Source organism: Ixodes scapularis, unplaced genomic scaffold (assembly GCF_016920785.2).
Source record: "Ixodes scapularis isolate PalLabHiFi unplaced genomic scaffold, ASM1692078v2 PGA_scaffold10__122_contigs__length_95168666, whole genome shotgun sequence".
NCBI classification, from domain to species: Eukaryota; Metazoa; Arthropoda; class Arachnida; order Ixodida; family Ixodidae; genus Ixodes; species Ixodes scapularis.
This window is the reverse complement of record NW_024609836.1, coordinates 44184500-44207730: the sequence shown is the minus strand read 5'-3', so window position 1 is coordinate 44207730 and position 23231 is coordinate 44184500. Positions and strand designations below refer to the sequence as shown.

The window sequence follows — 23231 nt, the reverse complement described above, 5'->3', positions numbered from 1 at the left end:
GGCCAGAACGTGATTGGACATTTAGAGAAAATATAGGTGCAAGAATTTTGTCGCAGTACCCATTTAAAGACACCAGGCCAGCATCGATATTGCACTAGTTAAATTTCTTATCTGCAGCAAGGACACCAGACACCCATTGGTGCTGACAAAGTTTTTGCCGTCGGAACATGCGATCTGTCGCCATTCTGGTCCAAGCCGATCCTGGCATTTGAGACATGGGGAAAGGCAGTCAGTATCCCACAAGCGTTGCATACCATGTGTTCACCCGTGCTTGATACCATGTACTGATCTACATTTATTCTACAATTTTTTTCCAGTTCAAATGAACCTGAAGCATGAGTGCATGGGTTATAAATAGGATTCCGTTTTCAGAGTTTATTTTTTTGTAATTCGGAAGGTTTATTAATATTTATTCTTTTTTAATTTTTTATTCTCAGTCATTCGGAGTTTATTTGCGCTCTCTTCGCAATTTTTTAAAAGTTCCGGCCTAAATTCGTAAGAACTGTCCACTATCAGCTGGCATCCCTTCAGCGGAATTCGGCGTCGGTGACAAAACCTGAAAACAAATCGTGCTTCATTGGACGTTGACAATTTAAAATCTAGAAACTCGCAGACGTAGTCGGTGGGAAACTAGATTTTTGTGAAATTATTTCATCTCTCTATCTCATTCTTGTACGAAAGTGGCAAAGCAAGGAATGTAGAAATTTCACCTGTCCTCCCCCCACTCTTATAAAATCTAAGGGTTCATAGCCTTCACTGTTATAACAGAACCCCTGTTCCCCCTAAGAAACAAAAAAATACTTGGTATGGTTCATATTGAAAACCCAGACCCCCGAACAGTGACTTATCGTGACCCAGAAAAAGAACGACCCGTTGTCATGACCGAACTCCGAGTTAAGCGGTACAACTTATTTTGTCAATGATGTGGTATTTAGAAAGCTAGCAACCAGTGATTCTGTGTTCTGAAAAAAACATATTTGCAGAATACCGTTTTCCTTTTCCAACTTTTTGGTTCTGGAATTTGGAATTTATCAGAGATAAATCCAAGTTAACAATAATATTAAAGGCGAGCGTTTTCTCAGATTTCTCCAAAAACACAAAACCCTAGTTATAAAACAGATTCTAGGAACCCATGCGGGTTCACTGAGCATCCACGTTCCTGTACCCAAGAATCAGTTTCCTAGTTCACACCCTGAAGGATCACAATAAAGCAAACGCTTCATTTCTGCCTAAACTGCATTCTGGCAATGGACCAAGTCGGCTGGCTGGCGAACTGCTCTCTTAAATGCAGTTTCTAGCAGTCTTTTAAGGGGGGACATGGCCTGGGAGGGTCAACTTTTGAACAATTGCCTCAAAGTGATTCAAACTTTCAGGGTGAATTGAACCCCATTAGGATTGATGACATCTAAAGTTTCAGCCTTATAGGCCAATTCTACAACATACTATGCTTAACAAGCTCCAGAAAAAAGTTACTTTATTAGGAAATGTATTTAAGAAAAATAATATTTGAAATCCACAAAATGTTTAGTTTAATGTGAAGTAGAATACCCATAGTGCAAGTTAAGGTAAAAATTAATTGTAGAAAATGTCATTCTAGAGAAAAACAATAGTACCCAAAAAGAGCAAACGATTTTAACAACTTTCTGCGTTTTCAAATATTCAGTTTCTGTCATAAAGAATTTAGCTTTTTCAGATTATGAGTACCTTAGGTTGTTCCTCGGGAAATTTCAGTTGAGGACACCGCTGAATGAAATCTTCACACTTTCAAAATGTCCAATGATACATTTCCTCATACCACATTTCCTGTCAAAAAGGGAAACTGAGAAAAATGCATTTGAAATTTCAACCTTAGGTTTCTTTATTTTCTATGAGCCCGAGGCAGGCAAAATTCACCTGGCGCATTGCTAGCTTTTCTAGCAGGCATTCCCCGACAGATAAACTGGCAAGAACTATAAGGTAAATCACACTAAGGAAAAGCAGCAAAGCAGGAATAGGATCTGAAGTTGAAGACACTGTGAAAGGGTGTTACTGAAGATGACATAATTTCACGTCACCGGGAAGGACCAATCGTAAACCCTGTTTCAGGTCTCAACTAATAATATTGCTCATACCAAATTTTCAGAATTTTTTCTGTTTGGGTGTATTGCATCCTCCTGGTCATTGATACATGTAAACTTGGAAAGCTTCTACAGGCTAAATCTAGAGTAAATGGCACTTCCAATAAGGGCGAGATATTCTGGCTATGTTAAATGAGTATGAAGCAGCGCTAAACAAAACACGTAAAAAACGTGCTCTCTGCTGACTCGGAGGGCTGCCGACATGTCGAAAATAATTTATTGCGAGATATATTGTGCATGTTTATAGATGAAAGTTTCTGAAACCATTCTTTGGAAGTTAATAAACATAAACATGTCAATTTTGAAAAAATGTTTTTTTCTGAAAAATTTGAATTTCGAAGCCATGTCCCCCTTAAAGCGATCAGGGGAAACCTCGACACGGTAAAGAAAGAAAAAGCTTCTTTCTGGAAACAACAATTTATTTTCATCAAAACTGCACAAAAAGCGGGAACAGAACTGCGTTGCAGGCACATGGAGAGTAATACACCATGCTTTCTACACACACCTCGTCCGGCTTACTAGAAATGATGTCTCAGCCAAAGCCACATGGAAGAAAAGACCGCGAAAGCTAATAATGCAAGCACAGATTGGCATGTCAAAGTCTCAAGTGCTCGTGCGCACCAGACTTGGTAGGCTTTCCTTCACAATCTTGGCTGGAACACAGTTTCTAGCAAGCTGGTCCCGACGTTCTCAGCACAGATTGCTCTCCGACATGTGCTGGGACGACTACTGAAGTGTTGACGCTAGAAAGCATGCCCTCACCGAAGCCTTTGTCCGAGAGGTAAACGTCTAAAAACACTCGCCTTCAGGAGCCCTCCCGTCCTGAAGCACAAACAGTAGACTAGAGTGCAGTCATTGTCACAAGCACATGATAATTGACGGCTCTTTCCGAGACCGTAGATAAATGCAGATACATATTTGATCGTTTGCCCAAGCCTCCAGACCGTTTGTTTCGGGAAGGCCCTTGGTCGGGATGCAAAAATAAAGGTCGCTCCTTTAAAACGAAAAGAAAACGAAGTGGCTTACTACCTTCTGTCCAAAAAATCGCTACCTTTGCCTTAAAACGCATAAAAGATTTTACCGCCTCAACGACTTGTGTACAGAATAGAAATTAAAGTATAATGGGTCCCATAATGGGGTTTGTCCCATCTGACACAAAAGGAACCAGGAGAAGCTTGAAATCTGGCTTGACATTACAGTTTGAAAAGTGTGACTTCGAATGAAATTGCAGCACGCTGCCTCACATCGTTTTCTTCCGCGAACTGTTCTAGAGGGCAAACTTTTTCTTTAGACACCTTGTCGTACAAACAAAACTGGTTCGACAGTACGAGACACAACTCATTGGCCGAGCACCGGTCAACGAAACACAACAATAAATACAGCGCACAAACCTTCCTGGATGCGGACGACAAACTCGAGCATCAACAGGCGCCGCCGAACAGGAATGGTCAAATGCCAGGATGAAAAGAAAAATTTGATCCAGCAATGCACCAAATACAATCAAAGCCGATTGAGTTTTTCTCTTGAATGTAGCAACAGAATTAAATAAATTTTGATAGCCAGATTGTCCGTGCAAGGCAAGGTCGTTGCCAGACGTGTCTGTCACTTGCGGCTGCTACTGGATCTGCTGGCAGCGCCACGGCTGCGCCCCGAGATATGTGTAGTCACCATTATTCCCCTGCTTCCCAGAGGCCGCAAAGGGGGAGTCTTGGGTCGCGAAGTTGCAGGCCGCGGTGCGGGAGGCCTGCTTTCCTTCTTTGCCTTCTTGGCAGCTGGGCACACCCTACAAGAGATAATGTAACCAATTTGTCCACACATCGATCAATGTACAGAGTGCGACACCACTGAAGGGAACTAAAGTCACTAGATTCTTGGAAAGCAAAGCCAAGCTCCGTATGGCCAATTGCCTTGCGAGGTTTTGATTGTCCGTATGTTAGTATTTCGTTGCATCTGGCTAGCTGACAGGGAAGAGACAAGGGCACAATTCCAGGATCCAGAGACATCAGTGCAAAGCAGGGAATGCCGCTTTTAAATGTGTCGGCAGTTATCGCCCTTGTGCGTGCAACCAGCCCTTTCGTTTGAATAAAGTCGTGGGTTGGACTGGACGGCACTGTGTTCGTGAGGCCACGGTGGCACGGTTCCCACTGTGCTCCTTTGCTCTGTTCGATCGCTCATTACATCCACTTCCTTTTGCTCTTGCAGGGGACGTGACGGGTGCTCTGGCACAAGACGCAGTTTAAAGTCCACGTAACTACACATTTCTAAGCAGCGCACACAATGTCGAAAGGATCAGAAAGCTTCCTGCTCATCACACTTCGGCGCAAGGTCGACATTTTGCAAATGCAGAGCTAACAGTATGCGGATTGTAGGCGGCGATCAAGGAAGCTCTGGTGGTTGCATCCGAAGCTGCTGACGCCCACGAGAACAGACTGGCTCTCCGAAGAATGCAGTATGCGGATGTAACAAAATATAATGAACAGTTGAAGTTAGCGCATTGTGTTGTCCTCTTCTACCTTCTCGTCAGTGTCTAAAGGTGCTACCATGTTCTCAAAGTTCAAGCACAAACTTGCCTAAAAAGCAGTTTTGCCTCGCTATTATGCGGCGGAATCGCAACATTTCGACGAAAGGAGGTGTGTTTTCTGTCGACAAGGTGAATATCAAAAGCAGAAGATGCCAATTCTTTCAATGTTAAAATTGTTGCACAGCTCCTTCAAAAAAAATCCAGCTGAACTCGCCAACATTATTTCCAACCTTTTGTTTGTCTACCACCATCCTGCAGTTTAAGAATCACATTCCTAGCACATTAAATGTTATGTTGTTCTTGACAAATCTAAATGGTTGAGCTGGCTGCTCTCAATGTTGACACATCCACAGCAAGCAATAGCAGCTTGCTGCTGGGACAAAAGGATCTCCCACTCCTGTCATCCAGATGCAGATTTACTAGCAAAAGCAGCTGCTTGGCAACGTATTGCAAGTGTTTCACGACACTAATCTAAACTCGATATCGAAAAGGTGATGCGTTATGCAAGATGCCGGACACCTTTTGAAACCCAATTTCTCAGAAACCATTCACACTTTGACAAGACAATCAACACACAGTACAATTGGTCCTCAGTACAATAAGTAGCTTGGGGGGAAAGAATGGCTTTGCACCTCACAATGTAAACACCTTCGAATGCTTCGTAAACGCACCCCTTGAATTTTAATGAATGATTTCCTTGCAGAGGAATTTAGACTTGCTGCCCTTCAGACTTGGCGAACTTCAGCATGTTGGCACGAAACCCTAAAAAACTCGGACAGACCCCAAGCAACTTTGGGGCTGCCTAGAAAACAAAAAGTAATTGTCTTGGAAAAAATAAAAAATAAAGGAACCCTTTTTTTTTTTATAAAGCCCAAAGGTGCTCTATACACATAGCATTTATAGGTCTTCTGGTGTCATGTGGCTACCAGAAAAGCTTATGGTCATGTGACTTTACGTCACGTCACGATGTCAGTGTTGCCATGCTGTCACGTGATGAGACACCACAATGTCATGTCATCACGTCACCAAATACCACGGTGCCACAAGATGTCAATGTCGCATAAAAGAAAAAAAATAAAGACCCAGGGACCTGCTCTCTTAGAGCTACCACTTTTCCGGCCCTGATGGTCAGACACCAACCGTTGTAAACACATTGACACCATCGGCGTGACGTTACCTTAGAGGCCACAAGCCAGGAACAAACCCGAAAACCTTAACAGTCAACCTCATAAAAGCCATGCATTTAAAATACTGTTAGGTCTGAAGGATGGCAAAGGCCACATACGTCTCATGCTGTTCTTGTTCCCATGTCCACATCTCTTGGGAGCACCTCTTGTGCTTGCACTCCACGACCCCGACCATCCGCATCAGTTGTCTGGTGGATTCGGGGATAAAAGGCCTGGAAGAGGACAGCAAACGTCGCACATGCATCTAGATCTGTCTTGCGCCAAACGAAGGCATCGCACTCCTTGTCCGTAAATAACCCCAAAATGTATCATCTATAAAGGGCTTCAAATGTCTCCGCCACACAGGTGAAAAAATAAGAATCCCGTTCCAAAAATATAGTGAAACAGTAAAAATAATGTTTAAATCCAAATCATAACGAAACAACCCAATGGTTCCCAACTCCTTCCTTATCACACCCATGAGCCAGATTATACATATAATTAACGGTTTCCATGTATTGCCAAAATTTTTATTTGGCCCACCGGAACAAGTTGTGCCATCTTGTGAATAGCCGAAAAACAACAGTTGTGGTTTCAATGCAGTGTTGTGCTTTCTCGCAAGGTGCTGAGCTACCAGAAATAAATCTATGCACAGCAATGGAACTTGCCAAACATACCATCCTGCCTGCTTCGGGCATCAATACAAAGGAGGTGTCAATTGTGCAGTTTGACTAGGTTTGCTGCTTGCTTTTAGGACGACAGCAGCAGGAAAGACGATGTTGGATCATGAAACTGGAGCTGACGGCGACGTTTCATATCAGAGGCTTGGAAGATCGAAAGGTGCTCATTGGCAAGCGTAACTGCAATGCATATATAGAATGAGTGCCACAAGTCATAAAGACGCGAGGTAGAAGAGGAGAAACTACAAGCCGCGCTATTGCAGAACCAAGGTCTAGCGTGAAATAGACGTGTGCTGCAGGACATGCATCGCTGCATGCAACCACCTGTCCGAATGGAACACTTGTGTCACACAAACACCACCCAAGGAAGCAGTGTCAGCTAGTGTGCTCGAATTTACGGAAGTGATAGCACTGGGTGCAGGGCACCCTTTACAAATCCTGGATTTTTAAACATTTCCAGTATGCATTGATATAGCTGCAAATGCTTTAATAATTTGTCTCTTTTGTAAGTAAATTCAAAGTTCAACAATTAAATATTGGACTTTTTTTTTTTTTTTGACAGACTATGGTAATCTTAGTTCCTTTCCAAGGAGCAGCTAATTTTCTCAATTATAAAGTATGATAATGATCCACACAGGGTAATCAATTCTAAAAGTACAAAAAAATTTAACTGGAAAAAGAAAATATTTTTATTTCTTTTTTGGTTACTAGTACAGCCTATTCAGCAGGCGTTCCTGCCGTGGGGTACTCTCAGCAACTAGCTTATTGTCCTTGGGTACTGGTCTGCGTGCTACTGATTGTGATTGTCCAAATGCAGGGGTGGAACTCGTGAAATATACTTGGGAGCAGCCACGGGAGCAGCTGAAACAGCTGTTTTGGAGCAGGTTGGGAGCAGCTAAAACTACATTCTGGAGCAGTCTAGGAGCAGATCAGATCAGTTTTCATTGCACTTCAGATAGTGTCTTAGACAAGCACGGGAGCAATTTCAATTGTGCTCAGCAGCACAGACGAACATGAGTGGTTAGGGACCTAGGTAGATGGGAAAACAGTAACACATGCGAAAACCAAAATTTATGTTTTATTCTTTGAAAGGAGATTTATTACGGTTCAGGAGACTACCCAATCAATATTTTGCTACAGCGTCACAAACATTTTTAATAAAGTAAAAAAAAAAAAAAAATAACTGCTCGACTGGGGAGGAAGAAGAAATACAGGGAAGAGAGGTGGCGAAAGTCACGTGGCTGTGATACTTCCTTTTCCCCAAACAACGCATTTGCAGCTTTTTAGAAGCCACAAAAAATGGGTACCATATTTCTTTTTTTTTTTTTTTTTAAATATTGTGTGTGTGCCCTTGATGACCTACAACTGATTATATTTGGTGGTTGTGTTTAAACCAAAGAAAAAGGGCACACGGCCACAGAGAAGAGTGAGCGTGACTCAAACCGGTCACTTCTCGATCGGCTGTTTTCGGTCGGAAAGAAAGTGAATTTTAAACCACGACCTGTTTTCTGGGTGGTTGGGCTCTCACGTGTAATGTACACAGAAAAACCTTGGCGAGCCTAAATACCCTGTCAGTGTCCCTTTAATAAAAACCAAAAAGCAAGTAGCACATATGTTTCTGAAGATAGTGCCCTTGGTATTTTATAAATGCCTTTCAGCTGCTCAAATTGCAAAGCAGCACTGCTTATCGCACAACCCACACGTGCTCGACATAGTAATTATACGTGCAAACCACGTGATGTGCATAAGCAACGGACGTGCAGTTGCGTGAAGGAACAGGGCAACGAATTTCAAGTTTATCCTATTGTGCAACTCAATATAGAAGCAGCAGACTATGATTAACGTAGTTATCGTATTCGACGCGATAAGCAGGAGCAAGGTTAAAGTATGCCGAGCAGATCTACCACTCGCATGAGAGCTGCTGGCCAGCAAGGTTTCGGATCGGACTGCGTTTCAGTTTTACCAAATCGTGATTTATCTTGCGGGAATGTGGTTCCAACTTCTAACGATAAAGTACTAAAAGGAATCTTTTGCTCATTTGTTTTCAACTGGCTGACGTCCAGATCCTGGGCCGCAGAGCCTCGGGCAATCTAACGCTTAACGACTCGACCTCACCTCGGCCGACTTGCTTAACCGCTTATGGTTGAAGAATAACAATCTAGTCACAGGTGGTGTAACGCTTGAAATCCGACCCCCCCCCACACCCCCCCCCCCCCCCCCCCCCCGAGTTTTTTTCGCACACTTCCCACTTGGGGTCCACAGGGAGAATAAACAGAACAAAGGATTGCAAGGCCGACCAAGCTAAATGGGCTCATTGTCGCCAGTCGAGTCGATAGAAACCAAAACCAAGACAAAATACCCTTTTTTTTGGCGCACGTTTTGCCATTCGGTGCATAACGGCACGAGGCATTGGCTGTGGCGCAGTTTCTGCAACATGGCGTAGACAAATTCGCCTGGCACAAGATGGCACAGCCATTCTACCCCTGAAATGTTTAAGAGCTCAATGAAGGGAGTGTGTGCAAGGGAGTGAAGGTTGTCCATATGAGCTAACCCAGATATCTTTGGTTGTCTTAACGGGCCGAAGCACCTGCAACGAACGTCAGAAAATGGAGCGAGACTCACGACGCTGAGCTAAAGTTAGGGTTAAGGGCCTTCCACGCAGGATACAATCCACTCCAACTTCAGTTGTGCATAGCTTTTGCCCGACTGAAGTGTATAGGTCTTCGTCTGCTCCTGGTCCTCCTTGAACCCCGACTATGCAACACTAAGGTTGATGTCTACGCCGAAATACTCCAAACAGGCTGTGTCGCCAACCATTTTTGAAAAATCGCCAAATTTTTTGTTATGCGTGTGACAAAATGATGTTGCCTCTTGACATCCCCACAGCGAGAACATTAATTATCTAGGTTGCTGGAAATCTACCAAAAAACAACAGGGCCCTGCAAACCGCTTTTCCTGTGTCCCAAACGGGGAGCTCGTTCTACTGATCTTGACAGAAACAAGCGTCCTTTCTTGGGACCCGTGGAAGTTGGCTATGAAAAGGGGAGGTCAGGGTTCAAGGAGGAGGACGATGGACTGAGTGCTCAACAGGGAGGTCGGCGTTAAGCTTATACTTGGCCACGAGACCACACCGGCAGATTGCCGAAAGTGTAATCCAGGCGTCTCGTGTCTTTCCTTCTGACCACTCAAAAAGTAGTCGCGACAGCCCTTTAGTTAGAATTGAAAACGACCTCATGCATGACACGAATTTAATCATGTGCCGGCAGCACCCTACCGGTAGCCATTCTCGTTCCCGATCGTAGGATCAAAACAACAAATACTGCATGTCAATTGCACTCACACTGCATCACGAAAACATATTTAGGTGATGCCCCTCGCCGCCCTCACCGGGGAGGAGGTGCGGATGGAATGCGTTCGGACCTAGCCTCAAACCAGAACTTGTTCACTTCATGCCGACACAGAGAGCACTCCGACCAAGAGGCCCAAAGCAAAATAGAAGAGGAAGAAGAGGTCCACATTCGTGAACAGTGAGGTAATGCCACGAAGGTGAGCAGACCTCCGAAAAAAGAATCCTCCCTGCCGATATAACGGGGAAGGAGCGTGCTGATTCGGGCACCATCTATCCACCTTTTAGAGAAGCGCCAGGCGCGCCAAACATAATCTGGACGCTCCAGCAGATCAGGTGACATCACCTAAATGTTTCTTGAATCGTGCACTGCACACACAGTACAAAATATTAAGCAGTGATAAGCATGGACTAGCAAATTGACGTCTGAAATGGTACGGTCAAGCTCCATAAGGTGCAGTGCAATTTTGAACACGTACCTACCGCATCTACGGCATACTCTGGAATCATTATCATAAAAACTAATAAAGTGATAACCCACAAGCCATCTGTCAGAAAGCAGTGACTTCGAAACACTGATTCTTTCGTGTCCATCGGCACCGCCCGACGGATCTGTCAGGGCTACTCGGCGAACTGACTGGGCGATATGTTAAAGATATACTACAACGAAATTTCTGTGCTTATTTTATGGTCTATTTGTGTTCAAAGGAGCAGTATCACATAGAACACACCAATATCTTGCTAAAAAAGTCACGAAAAGGAATTTTGAAACGAATTAAACGATTAGCAAAGAGCACCTGGTGGATGTCACTAACGCCTCGTTTGTAATGACCATCTAGGAACCTTGGCACCTAGTGACGGTGAGTGTCGCCTCCGGCCACGACGAGAGAAGAGGGGAAGGAGAAATGTCCCCCTACAAGATTATAGAAGATTAACCCGTCACTCAAAATTTGTACAAAAGCAGCCGCTTCGGTGGCTGGAACGACTAGGCCATCCCCTCGATGTCAGCCTCGCCGTAGCTTTGCTCGTCCCGAGACGACCTACGTCACGATTGCGTCAGATGTCACGTGCTCTATGCTGGGCCTTCTCCGAGCGCTTGCTAGAGTGGGCCGTTTATAACAAAAAATACAGCCACCAGGCTCAAAAATACAAACGTGCGATTGTCATTTACTGATATTGTGGATCATATTCAACCCATTTTTGAACACGACGGATATATTTCAAATTTCGTTGAAGTATCCCTTTAATAAGTTTTCTTCTGCCGATTACGTATGGCATACAGTACGAAACGAACGTTTTTTTTTTTTTTTTCAAATGCTGTCTCTGTCATCTTGTTTCTTTTCGCACCGACCACGGAGAAGTAACAATACACATCTACCTCAAATATCGTGGCTTTGGACAGACCTCTGGCGGTCAGAGGAGATTTTCCTCCTCGTCGCACGGTGTGACTGAAACATCACGCCTGCCGACAGAAGCACGGCACCTGCGCAGATGCTTCACCGCACGAGATCTGTGATACATATCTCAACACTGACTCATTTTCGCTTGTGGTCATGCTCGATGTAGTAACTTATAAAACGACCGTCCTCCTCGTTTACTGACGACGGGCGGCTGTAGTGTTTACCTGGTCGAGCATAATCCCGCAGAATGCGGCCAAAACGAGGGCCATTCGCCGAGACGCGCCTACGACTGTTCGACGAAATATTGTTTTTTCACATTTCATTCGGCGAGTTTCAAGTGAATTTGGCGCGTCTGAATTATGCTGCTCGTAGGCCACGCAGTGTTCTTTAGATAAGCATCAACATGACAAGTAAAGTGAATGCGCAAAATTGCCACCTTGAAGGGGGGAACGCGTTCGGCCGTTTGCAGATGGGGCACTTCGACAAGGTGGATCTGAGGCTGTCGTCCACGTCGTCGTACAAGCACTGGCTGCAGGCGTAGTGCTGGCAGCTTCCGAAAACGATGTTGATGCTCGGACAGAAGCATATCGGGCAGCTGAAGCTGCACGAAGAGAACACATTAGCATGCGACGAACGCAGCTATTACTCTTCGTGAAATGTATATAGAGGTACAAAAAGAGGCAGTTGAACTTACGTCAAATCGAAGTCTGTCCGTTCCATTTCGAATTTGACTCTCGTGCCCTCAGAGACGGGATACGCCAAACAGAGCAGCCGCGAGCCTCGTAAAAGCTCGTATTCGTACTTCCTCGCTTCGTCGGCTTCGTGCCGTTCGTGCTGTCAACCGGCTGGCTCCCGTGATTCTCGCAGACAACAATCAGCATTTGGCGCCAAGTGTTGTGATTGGTCAATGGTATATCACGTGATCAAACGTTAGTAGTTTAGACGACTCGATGCTGGAGCTATTGGTTGGACAGCTGAATGGAGCCTTCGTAGCAGCTGGCATGCACGCAGCATGCATGCACAAGGCGGCTGGATTGTTTTGACGGCTAAATAGACAAAACAAATTTGCCTCCGAAACGTGCTTTGCATCCACTTGATCTCCATCTGCGTGACACTTTTGTTAGTTTTTTTTTTGCTATAGCACCTTGTTGATTCTGGCTGGGAGATAAGGTATGCTTCTAAATTCAAAGGTGGTATCGCGATGATCGCGATAAAGCTATTCTTATCTGGCGCTCGCTTATGTGCGACCGATTCCCTAAAATTTCGTCAGGGACTGTTATGAGTGTTTTGTATTCGTACCAGCAAAGATGTTCCCCTGGCCCGGCTTATTTCAGATGCACCACGAACCGAAGAAGATGAGCGAGGCTCACTTTTCGGGCTTGCCGTCGCAGAGCAACATCTACGGAATGACAACTTTGAACATCGGCGATGTCAACAAAGTCCTGGTATCGTGCCTACAGAGGAACGTGTTTTGCGTCGAGTACACCAGGAACAAGAAGAACATGCTCACGCCGTCGTCGAGGGAGATACATTTCACGTATCTGCCGGGTAAGATCCGTTCGTAAGGTTCTCGCTGTTAAAAGGGCCGAACGACGGAACACTGTCAAACGAGCCGGAAAAATCGGCGCTCACATGTAAACCTCAAACTTTTGCCGAATGTGTATTCAAGTGGTGAATTTTATCTGGTGAACTTCCAGGGCTCTTTAAACAGGACACCTCAAAAACGCGTGAAGCTACACGTCGCCGTATCAAGTGCGGCGATCGCTTCCGTCTGTTTTCTTTTGGCCCGGGGGAAAGCTTTCCTCCGCCAAAGTCCGCTTGTGTCCTTCACGATGCTCATCATGCGGGTCCGGACATCACACGCTCTGTTGGAACTCGGTTGTGCCTTCAAGTCCCGAAAACGGGAAAGCGAAGTCTAGGAGGGCGCGGCAGTACAGATGGGTAGGCAATAACAGGCACACCATTGGCTGGAGACGTGTGACGTCAAGTCTAACGAACGCAGACGTCAAAGAAAAGCAGAGCAGCTGAGGAGAGGAAAAATTGTATGTCATGTGACCTATGCACCACTTCAGTTTCCCGGGCAAATTTGGCGACAATGTGACGATCGTCATCGTCATATTGTTGAATAAGCAGCACAGCTACTGCTGCTTAAACGCACCACGCTGCACGATCGTCCCCCCAATTTTTTAGTACACAAAATACACTGGCTACGAGGAGCTCTGTAGTAATTAAATCGCAGAGCACTGCATTGACAAACCGATGTTTGCGGTTCACTTCATCTAAAGTAGATGGTACCACTATAGTGACAAAAAAAAAATTGGGTCATGCAGTAGAAAAAAAGTTAGTAATTGTCTTTGCACACATCCCTTTCAAATGAGGTATAAATAGTTTTTCCTCTAATGCATATTTATCCCCCAACCTTTTTTCTCGTTCTGACAGAGGGAGCGGACGTGATTGCTATCGACGCTTTCAGCAAATCTGTGCCTGACAACTTGGACATCATCATCGGAATCGCCTTCATAAGGGTAAAATCCCCACCTTTTCTAAAACATGCTGTACATTAATGCTCTGTTTACAAACAAGCAGCAATAATGTGGACACTGGGGCATGATCAGCAGCTGCTCCGACCCAGTATAAGGTCATTGCAAATGCTCACGCCCAAGCCGTGTCGTATATAGGGCATCATTCTATGTAGTGCAGTGTCGTGACTTGTCACTCGCGACGGAGACGAAACGGCGAGGAGCGGCATAATTTTACGCCTCGTTTACGTCCCACGGCAAACGCAGTGACATGTGCAGCAAAAAAAGAAACAAAAAACACCAAAGTGGCAGACAGTGCAATGCATGTGTGTTGCACCGTCTGCCTTTCACATACCTACCAGACATGTTATTGTCATGGGCTTTCTGGGCATAAACCTCGATGCATTCACCTCTGGGCTGACAGTGACCGTCGCGGCATCAGGAGAAGCTCTTCGGTGCCACTGCCGCTACCACTACTTCAAAAGGATTCGCGTCAAATCTTTCAGCCGGGCGAAAACCAGCTGCAGAGGCACTACCTGAACATCTACTCCCAGTCCGAGCCTGGGTGTGGCCTCGATCTGGACAGGATCGCACGTGAGGCTATGCTTTTCTTATTGTAACGCGGCGTGCGTTATGTGACTGGCACCTAACAGTTTCCTGTAGCGCAGATTTTTGCAAGAAAGAGAATTGCACGCCCGCTGCATCAGCAGACGGCTAGAACCCGATTCCTTGCCAATTAAGCATGGGTTGCAACCAAATGCGTCAAATCTGTGTGCGACACGGGCCTTCGCTAGGCCGGTACTACGGTGCTACAGTCTTGTTGTATTGATCGGGGGTCTCCAAACCCCGCCCCTTGGGCCATGACCGCCCTGCGGACATCCACAATCTTTCCAGTTAAGGCCCGTTCACACTCTTGCGACCGAGTACAACTGAGAGAGACGAGATCTCTTACAACTTCTTAAATGTCTCTAGAATGAGGGGACACACTGACATTGTGGCGCCATCTATGCGGTGACCCTAGAACTGCATTTCACAAAAGCGAAGGTTTTGCGGGATTTCCAAGGTCAAATGTGCGTAATACCCATAGAAAGGCTCGTTTATAACATTGACAAAAGTTTTTCGAGCCAAAAAAGAAAGGATATTGCTCGAGAAATAAAAAAAAAATATGCCGGACCGCCGAGTTTACACTGCTTCCCAATAGATGGCGCCAGTGTGTTCTCTGGTTTAAGAAGTTTTAAGGAACCCAGGTTTAAGAGGTCGCAAGCAGTCGCAAGAGTGTGAACGGGCCTTTACACCCGGCCAGCTGCTACCAATGGAGAAATAAACCCAAGCTAAAAAAGAAAAGAAAAAAAGAAACATTGTTGGAATGCACATTAAAAGTGCAAAGAAAGACATCAACGAGCACGGGAGACAACTGCTCCGAAACGCGGGTTCTCTCGCCACATTCTTTATCGTACGTTGTTGTCACCGGCATTACTGTTTGTAGTCCTTCGTTTCCGTCAGTGTAATTTTCTTCAAATTCCTTTGCATTCTCGTGTATATATCATGCTGAGTGCCCCATGTCCTAACTTGCATTTCATCATCATAAGATTACTATTCTCACCCCCCTATGATTGTGTAAAAGTGCCCCGAGTGCTTTATAATTGGTTGATGCCTGGCGAGTTTTCTGGGTTAGAATTAATTTTTGAAATGTCATTATTAGCACCATATTGAATTCAAAAATACAGTATTTACTGGCATAATGAACGCACTTGCATAATAAATGCACACCCCACAACGGGTACCGATATTTGGACTTTTAGCTTCCCTCACGTAGTGAACGCACCTCCGATTTTCGGCTCCGTGAGTCTCATATTGCATCCAAGTTAGCAAGCCACCAAGCCCACCAATCCAATTTTCTTTTGCTGCCAAGTTGTCCGGCCAACTCAAGCCAAGCCAAGCTGCTCTCGTAGTGGCTGCAAGTGCCTAGGTGCGGAAGTGATCAACCGTGAAACCGAGCAGCGCACACACTTGACAAAGCTTGGGTCGAGGAATTTCCCTGCCCAGGACAATCTTTGCCTCTCGGATGCATTGATGTTGACAAACACGCCGTCGTCTGTGGCCTGTTTTTGGACAGTGAAATCGTGAAAGTGGTTAGGCCTAAGAACGGTCGCGTTTCTCTCCGTACTGAGTTAGCTTCGTAGGGCGCTTTTCCTTTGGCACAAGGCACAGACGCGCCTTCATCAGTGAAGACGTGCCACAGTACTATCTTGCCGTGTCACATTAGTAACTACTATGTCATTTGCACAAAGTGTGTAAATGCAAAAATTTTACACTGTGTAATGAAGGCACGGGGAAAAAAGAGTGTTCATTATGCGAGTAAATACGGCATACATGTATTCATCCAACTTACATATTTTAAATCTTTATTCTTGTTTAGATTTCTGTATTTCAATGCTTATTTAGGTTTAATTATTCACTATTTCCTCATTTATATATTCTCCTTTTTATTTTCCAGCCCCCTAGCTAAGACGTTTGGAGACCCCCTATATAGGTTTTGAGCAAGCGTGCTCTCGTATACGGCGGGAGAGTATGCAGGAGGAGGCGGAAAAAGAGAACGGCATAGGCTTTGGAGGAAATGGCAGAGGCATAAAACAGCAACGTTAAAGCTGGCGTGTGCGACCGCAAGAGATGCAAACTTTGCGATCCTCTCCCGCCAGAGTGCTAGCTTTGGCGGGACCTTTCAAGATACTACACATGACAATGTGTGTCATCGAGGTACAAAATGCGTATAGAGTTCATCTGTGGAACAACAAATATGATCTGCGTTTATATCACTGCTTTTGCCACGATAGTGTGGGAAAGGGGTGCATTTCTTTTTTCTTTTATTGAGTTATCTAGTTCGTTTCCTAAAAAAGCAATGTAACCGACTTAACATGGCTAAAGACGTACACTCAAGTAAAGATTTGTCATAGCTTGAAATGGCAGGACCTCACCTATCGCCCAATGTTGTGTCTGATGACTACTTTTTTGCTTCGACAGAGGGCTGTCAGAGTTTGGAGCTGAACTTCATTCCGTATCAGCTGACCCACGCATTGTAAGTACCCAGGGGGTGTGGACCAACATGGTGCTTTAGGCGAGCTATCAATCTATACTATAAAGAAACTTTGACTTAAGTCAACTATGGGAGGATGATTAACAGGGGAATATTCATTCTTGTTGGTCATGCACAAATGGTTGAATGCCTTCTTTCCGTCTCCAGGTTGTTTCCAAATCGAACCAACCGAAAGAACGGAGAGTTTGTGTTTTTGCTCTGTGGGAGCGACTCCAGGATCCATCTATACCAGGAGGTTTGTGTGCCGCCTTTATTATCCTAGATTCACAATATCGTCTCAAATAAAAACGAGGTGCCATTGCAAAGGTGCATTGTCAGTACCGGCGATAAACACATTTAGCCTTAATCCTTTTGTCTTGTAGTTCTATGCTCTCTCTTTACGGCTCTGGTTCAGCTTGCAGAGCCACATATAGTAGTGGACTGAATTTACAAAAAAATTGTTGCCGAAACTGCTGCGCAGATTGTCGTTGAAATGCGATGGCGTTCTGTACCGTCTTGTACTGTGTAAACTTATCTTCTTTAAACTGCATAGGATAGGAACTGCTGTGGAAATTCTAGGAATATTATTCGTCGACGATCATAATGGAGGTGGTGCACCCGAAGCTTCTTCCTGCCGTTCTCACCTCTTTAATGACGATAGTGATCCTAGTTCTCTTTGCACAAAAGAGTGGGAGGATGCCGAAATTTTATTGGCTGCACGTCGACTTCCTCCAATTCTCACTTTCTTTTTTTAAATCTCTATTTGATGCCGAGCATTTAAAATTTTTGCCTTCAGGATGTTCATCAAAGCTACACCGAAGTGCCTGTCAACATCCATTTTCCGGAGTTTGCTGATGTGCAGGACATGTGAGTGATATCTCAATAATACATGTTTGCAATAAAAAAAGGCTGCATTTGCACGGTACTTTGCCGCAAACTATGTTTAAATGCGACGGAACTTCAACGTTTCTTCTGTGAGAGCCATATATGGTCCACCGATTAAAGGAGCTGTGCAACAATTTCAGGGCTTTGCTTAAATTATTGTGGAAGTTGATGCCTGACACTTCTGAAGTGAACTACAGAAAACAGATTTTGCCTGGATACCCTAGCTTTTATTTAAAGAAATGAAAAAGATCCAGATTTTGCCGCCTTTCAACTCGTACGTCGTCTTCCGGGTCACGTGCGCAGTGACGTTGAGGGGGTAGGCGCAGGGATCCAGAAAAATTCTCTCTTTAGACTCTAGAGCCATCCCTGAGCAGCGAGAACTCATCCGCTCGCAACCGCGTGACCACGTTCTGGCGGGTGCCGCGCGAACAATATGGTGAAAGGAGGAAAGTCTCACCCGGATCCGGCCATAGCCCGTCTGGCCCTGTCCCCCTTCCCCTCCGGTTTCTGGCGGCTGTTCGCGGTAGCAGAGAGAGCTGACGGTTTTGTGAACCTTGGATAGATGGCGCCACTAAAACTCCGTATACTAAAAGTTTTGTCGGTGATACCAGGTTTTTGACGCATTTATATATATGTTGGAACGACAAGATTTATAGAAAAGTTACCTTTTATCGAGCAGGTATTCGCACAACTTGCTATCCTTCTACAAGATTCCCCTTTGACGTCAAGCCGCGTGTTTCTCATGGCCGCCGCTCGCGGCTGCAGGTCGGGGAATATTCTAAGTTTTGCCTCGCTATTACGCGGCGGAATCGCAACATTTCGATAAAAGGAGGTTTGTTTTCTGTCATTTGTGACAAGGTGAACAATATCAAAAGCAGAAGATGCTGATTCTTTCAACGTTAAAATCGTTGCACAGCTCCTTTAAGTTGAGATGGACCTCTTTCTCTCGCTCGGCGCCAGGTAGTGGTAGGACAGGCCTTGCTTGCTTCTCTGAAAACAGGGAACAGCCAAACGCTGTTCTCTCTTTTCCAATGTCTCGTCGGCACTAGGGATGCCCCGAACCACCCATGGTTCGAATTCGAACTGAGGTTCAAATTCGAAAGATTTCGATATTGTAGACCGTACCGAGGTTCGAATTCGAAAAGTTCGCAACTTCAAAACACCGTGGAGTTTCGAATTTGAAAAGTTTGAAGCTTTTGCAGTTTCTAAAAGTTCAGGTTGGATTATTTCGAATATTTTTTTACTTGAGGTTCGAGAAATTCAAAGATTTCGATCTTTCCTAACTTGAAATTCGAGAGATTCAAAAGTTTTTAATTTTTTTGGGATCTAAAGTTCGAAGGTTTCTAATTTCTTTGTATCTGATGTTCGAAAAATTCAAAGATATTGAATTTTTTTGGATCTTAAATTGTAAAAATTCGAACGTTTCGAATTTTCATAGACAAAGTTTGATAAATTCGAAGATTTCCAATTTTTTTCTGCATAAAGTTTGAAAAGTTTGAAGGTTTCAATTCTTTTTTTGGGGCTAAATTTGAAAAAAAAAAAACTTCGAAGGTTTCGGATTTCTTTTAAGTCCAAGTGTGCAAACTTTGCAGTTCAGCTTTCATGTTCCTCCACAGTTTCAGTTTCAAATAACATTTTCATGCCTCACTGGTTTTCACGAAATCAGGTTTAGAAAAGTATGGGTGTGATATTTAGTCAGTGCGAAGTTAGTCAGGCAATTAAATGAGACGACGAGTGTCCCAGATATGCTGGAATATTTGCCAGTGTAGAGTGACATGTGACCATAGATCAGTACTTGTGACCGCCAGCCCGGGGGCGAATCTTTAACGTGCATCACACAGTAGTGATCACACAAATGCACTGTTTAACGATACTCATCCTGTTCGAAACAGCCAGGGGCAGGCAGGTGGTTAAGGCTCAGATAGACCTTAAAGCTATCTGGCAAACTGCCTCCCTACCCCCTTGCACGCTGGTAGTAATCCGATTGAACGCCGCACGAGTGACGCTGACATATAGTAAGTTTAGTTTGTACATTATGCAAAATCCTAAGACTGGGAATGAAATTTGAAAGAAAAAGTGTAAGAAGACAGAAAAAAAAAGGGGACAAGACAGCGTCTCAAACTCAGCTCAGGGCAACGTCTCATACTCAGCTCAGCTGAAAACTCAGTTCAGTACAACGTCTCGAACTCAACTGAGCTGAGTTTGAGACGTTGTCCTGTCCCCTTTTTTTCTGTTTTCTCACACTTTTTCTTTCAAATTTCATTCCCAGTCTCAGGATTTTACATCGTGATCAACATACACAAGCTCGCCCACACCTTGACAATTTTTTAGTTTGTAATTGCTTTGGAGGTTTATTTTCTGGGACGGAAGAAACGCCGAGCAAAAAGCACAGAAGCCTACACAACTCGAGGTCGAGGAGCGTTCTACCATACAAGTGGCGTCGGAAGAGGCAAAACGGAAGGGGGGGGCTCCAGTTCCCCCCTTCCCCCCTAGATATTTCGGACTGTTAAAGAAAACAATACGGGGAAAGGGGGCGTGTTCGAGCTTATTTTAATCTGGAATTATTAATGCATATGTATGGCTACTGTCACTCTTCACTGCATAAAAGATTGCGTAGATCAGTGGTCTCAAACTCATTTGAGCGTGGGGGCCAGATAGCCCACACTGGGAAGGCCGAGGGCCAACGTTGACCGGGGAGTGGGGGGGGGGGGGGGGGGGGCGACGGTGTCAAACGATTTGAAAGAGAAGAGACCTCGTGCTCTATGCTTTTTGTAAACTCGATTTTGTTAGTGACGTTTTTAGATTTGATTTGTTCATATGGCTACTTTGGGCCCTGACCTGATGTGATAACAATAATGGAAATGACACCGCCCCGCTACTGTGCTGGCATATTTAATAGAACAAGAGAGCATTTACATTGTCTTTCATGTTGCTCAATTCACTCTTGAATTAACCAAGCTCAATATGTCTCTAAAAAACAATAAGTTAATTTGGCAGTTCTTGCTTTCCTGAAGATTTCTATTACAACACCCATACATGTTTTTAATGGTGATATTTTTTAAGAAGAGAATTCCGAGCTCGTAGCTTTATCTTCGGCAGTTGCTTCTGCTGGAATGGAAAGTTGGGCTAGTTGGTAAGAATCCATGTTGAAAAACAGTGTGAATAACACACGGACAAGGAGAAGGTGGAGCGCCTTGTCCTGTGTGTTCTCTTTCCCTTGTCCGTGTGTTATTCGCGCTGTTTTTCAATATGCTCCTGCTGATTGAGAGTTTGCGCAGCCGAGAAGCATCCTTCAACAAAGAGCTCGCGCCTGTGGCCTAATAGCGGAATTGTTGTACATTATAAAAGCTGGGAAGCAAAACATAAAGCGAAACAAAGGGCAAATGAACACTGATAGGTAAAAACTATGTGAATATGTTAAAAGAGAGGAACTACTTTTCGAGCGAAAATGAATCGGCGATATGAGATCACGATGGCGCATGCTAGCGCTCGAGACCTGACAACCGGGACTCCTAGCCGGTTGCCTGCGGGCTGCATCCCAGCGAGGCGCGGGCCGCGTGTTCGAGACCCCTGGCATAGATGGACATTGTTAGAAACTCATTGTCAGAAGGCACTACTCATCACATGCTTGGTGGTTCGGAAGTTCAAAGCTATGTCTTTTCAGCTGTGCCATTAATAAAAAAAATTAAAAAACAGTAAATGTGGGAAGAAAAGCTGGAGAAACAAAAAATATCAAGAACCCGCCGGAAGTGTTGTATTCTTGCATATTCCGAGGCACAGAACTTTGAAACAAGTTTTTCCTACCAAAAACTTATACAGGCTGAAAGAAACATGCCCCAAAAACATAAAATAAGAAAAAAAAAAATTTTTTTTAATGACATGCTGAACTTGAACAATATTAGAAATCTTCCCCCATGAGTTAATTTATTCCTCAACGTGAAAAAAAACCAATAAATACATTATATTGTATTCTGCAGATGGCAATGATATGTACTGTCTGTGGTGTTAATTTAAATGCGATACCTCAAACAATATAGACGAAAAAAATTACCAACTTTAGGGCGTAATTGCCCGTAGATACATGTTTGGACATTTCTTCGAAACTCGTCTTGAACAACAATAATCATATCTTAGGATGACAATTACCTAGGATTTACATAGATCATTCCTAAAAAGTTTAACATCTCTAGCATAAATAGCTTCGGCTATGACGCGCTTCAGATATAGCACAAACGACAACTGTCGGAAACCCGTCGTCCTTCCTGGCTCCTTCGGGAATTCATTTTTTTAAAACTAAGCATGCCAGAACATTGGAATAAACGGCATTGCACTTCGTTAGGAATGCAATACCGCATGTAAAAATTCGAAAAAAAGAATTACGAATGTACCTCACTGCTTGAATCCAAATGAAACGCCCTGCCCGTCTTTCGAAGTTCGACGAACTTCGAGCTGTTACCCTAAAATTTCGAAGTTCGTCGAACTTTTGACTTTTCAGAATTTGAAAATTCGAAAAATTTCTAAATCTTTAGAGCAATAAGTTTTAAAGTTCAACAATTATCGAATTTCTTAGCAAAAAGAGTTCCAAAGTTCGAAAAGCTTCGAACTTTTTAGTGGAAGAAGTTCAAAAGTTTGAAAATCATCGAAATTTAGTGTATCACAATTCGAAAGTTCGACAAGCATCAAATTTTGCTCCTTAAAAACTAGAAAAGGATCAAACTTTTTAGTGTAATAAGTTTGAAGGTTAGAAAAACATTGCATTTCTGAACGTGCAAAGTTCGAAATTTCAAAAAGCGTCAAACTTCTTAGTTTAACAAGTTCGAAAATTCGACTTCGGTCGAATTTCTCGAAAAGGAAAGTTAGAAAATTCTAAATATTTCGAACCTTTCGAACCGCTTCATTCGATCATCGAACCTTCGGTTCGAAAAAAGACAGACACGCTGGACTTCCGTGGGTCGCTGCTCCTGTTCGGCGATGTGTTCTTTGGTCCGTTCCTTTCTTTCGCGAGACATTCTGACGAAGACTGGAGCATTTCCGGCGAGCATCTCACTCTTGTGAATTATTGTAAAGAAGAGCGGAGCTCTTCTAGGCTAGCACCTCACTTCCATCATAGAATGGGAGCCCACTGCAACCTGTGCGTATTCGCCAAGACATTTGTGTATCATGCCACTTGTAGTCCAATGACCCACATACGAAGCAACCTACGACTGGTGCGTGCGCGTGTACTTTTGATGACCCATGACTTTGATTATCTTAGGTAGTTGTGTCTAAACCATAGAAAACGGCACGTGACCACGGAGAAGAGAGTGACCAGTTCCGACCAGTTCTCGATCGATGGTTTTCGGGTGGAAAGAAAACGAATTTCGAGCCACAAATTGTGTTCTGGGTAGTTGGGCTTTGATATGTCATGCACAAATAAAAACCTTGGCGAGCATAAATACCCTGTCAGTGTAACTTTAAGCTCATTGCCTCCACTAGGAGAGTATTCGGGGCTGGTGGTTGAGCAAGTGCTGTCAATCAACACGCT

General features: G+C 44.2%; 2 protein-coding genes across 4 annotated transcripts in view; one reads left to right on the top strand and one right to left on the bottom strand.

Annotated features, from left to right (window-relative positions):
• Positions 1-2518: 2518 nt before the first annotated feature.
• On the bottom strand, positions 2519-12409 carry LOC115329522. The gene is made up of 4 exons (XM_029991164.4): positions 11925-12409; positions 11667-11831; positions 5924-6037; positions 2519-3900 (listed from the first exon to the last, which is right to left on the bottom strand). The coding sequence occupies exons 1-4, from the start codon at positions 11948-11950 to the stop codon at positions 3720-3722; spliced, it is 486 nt and encodes a 161-aa protein (XP_029847024.2). The 5' UTR covers positions 11951-12409; the 3' UTR covers positions 2519-3719.
• LOC8037103 (KICSTOR complex protein kaptin) overlaps positions 12195-23231 on the top strand; it is a 23191-nt gene continuing 12154 nt past the window's right edge. The window contains exons 1-7 of one of the 3 annotated variants that reach the window (XM_040500304.2): positions 12195-12400; positions 12565-12778; positions 13670-13755; positions 14256-14343; positions 16771-16825; positions 16991-17078; positions 17619-17689. In XM_040500304.2, the coding sequence (XP_040356238.2) occupies positions 12565-12778; positions 13670-13755; positions 14256-14343; positions 16771-16825; positions 16991-17078; positions 17619-17689 (602 nt within the window). In that variant the 5' untranslated portion in view covers positions 12195-12400. Of the gene's footprint in view, positions 12401-12421; positions 12779-13669; positions 13756-14255; positions 14344-16770; positions 16826-16990; positions 17079-17618; positions 17690-23231 lie in introns of those variants that run through there. The other 2 variants (XM_040500305.2, XM_029991160.4) reach the window with 2 other exon arrangements.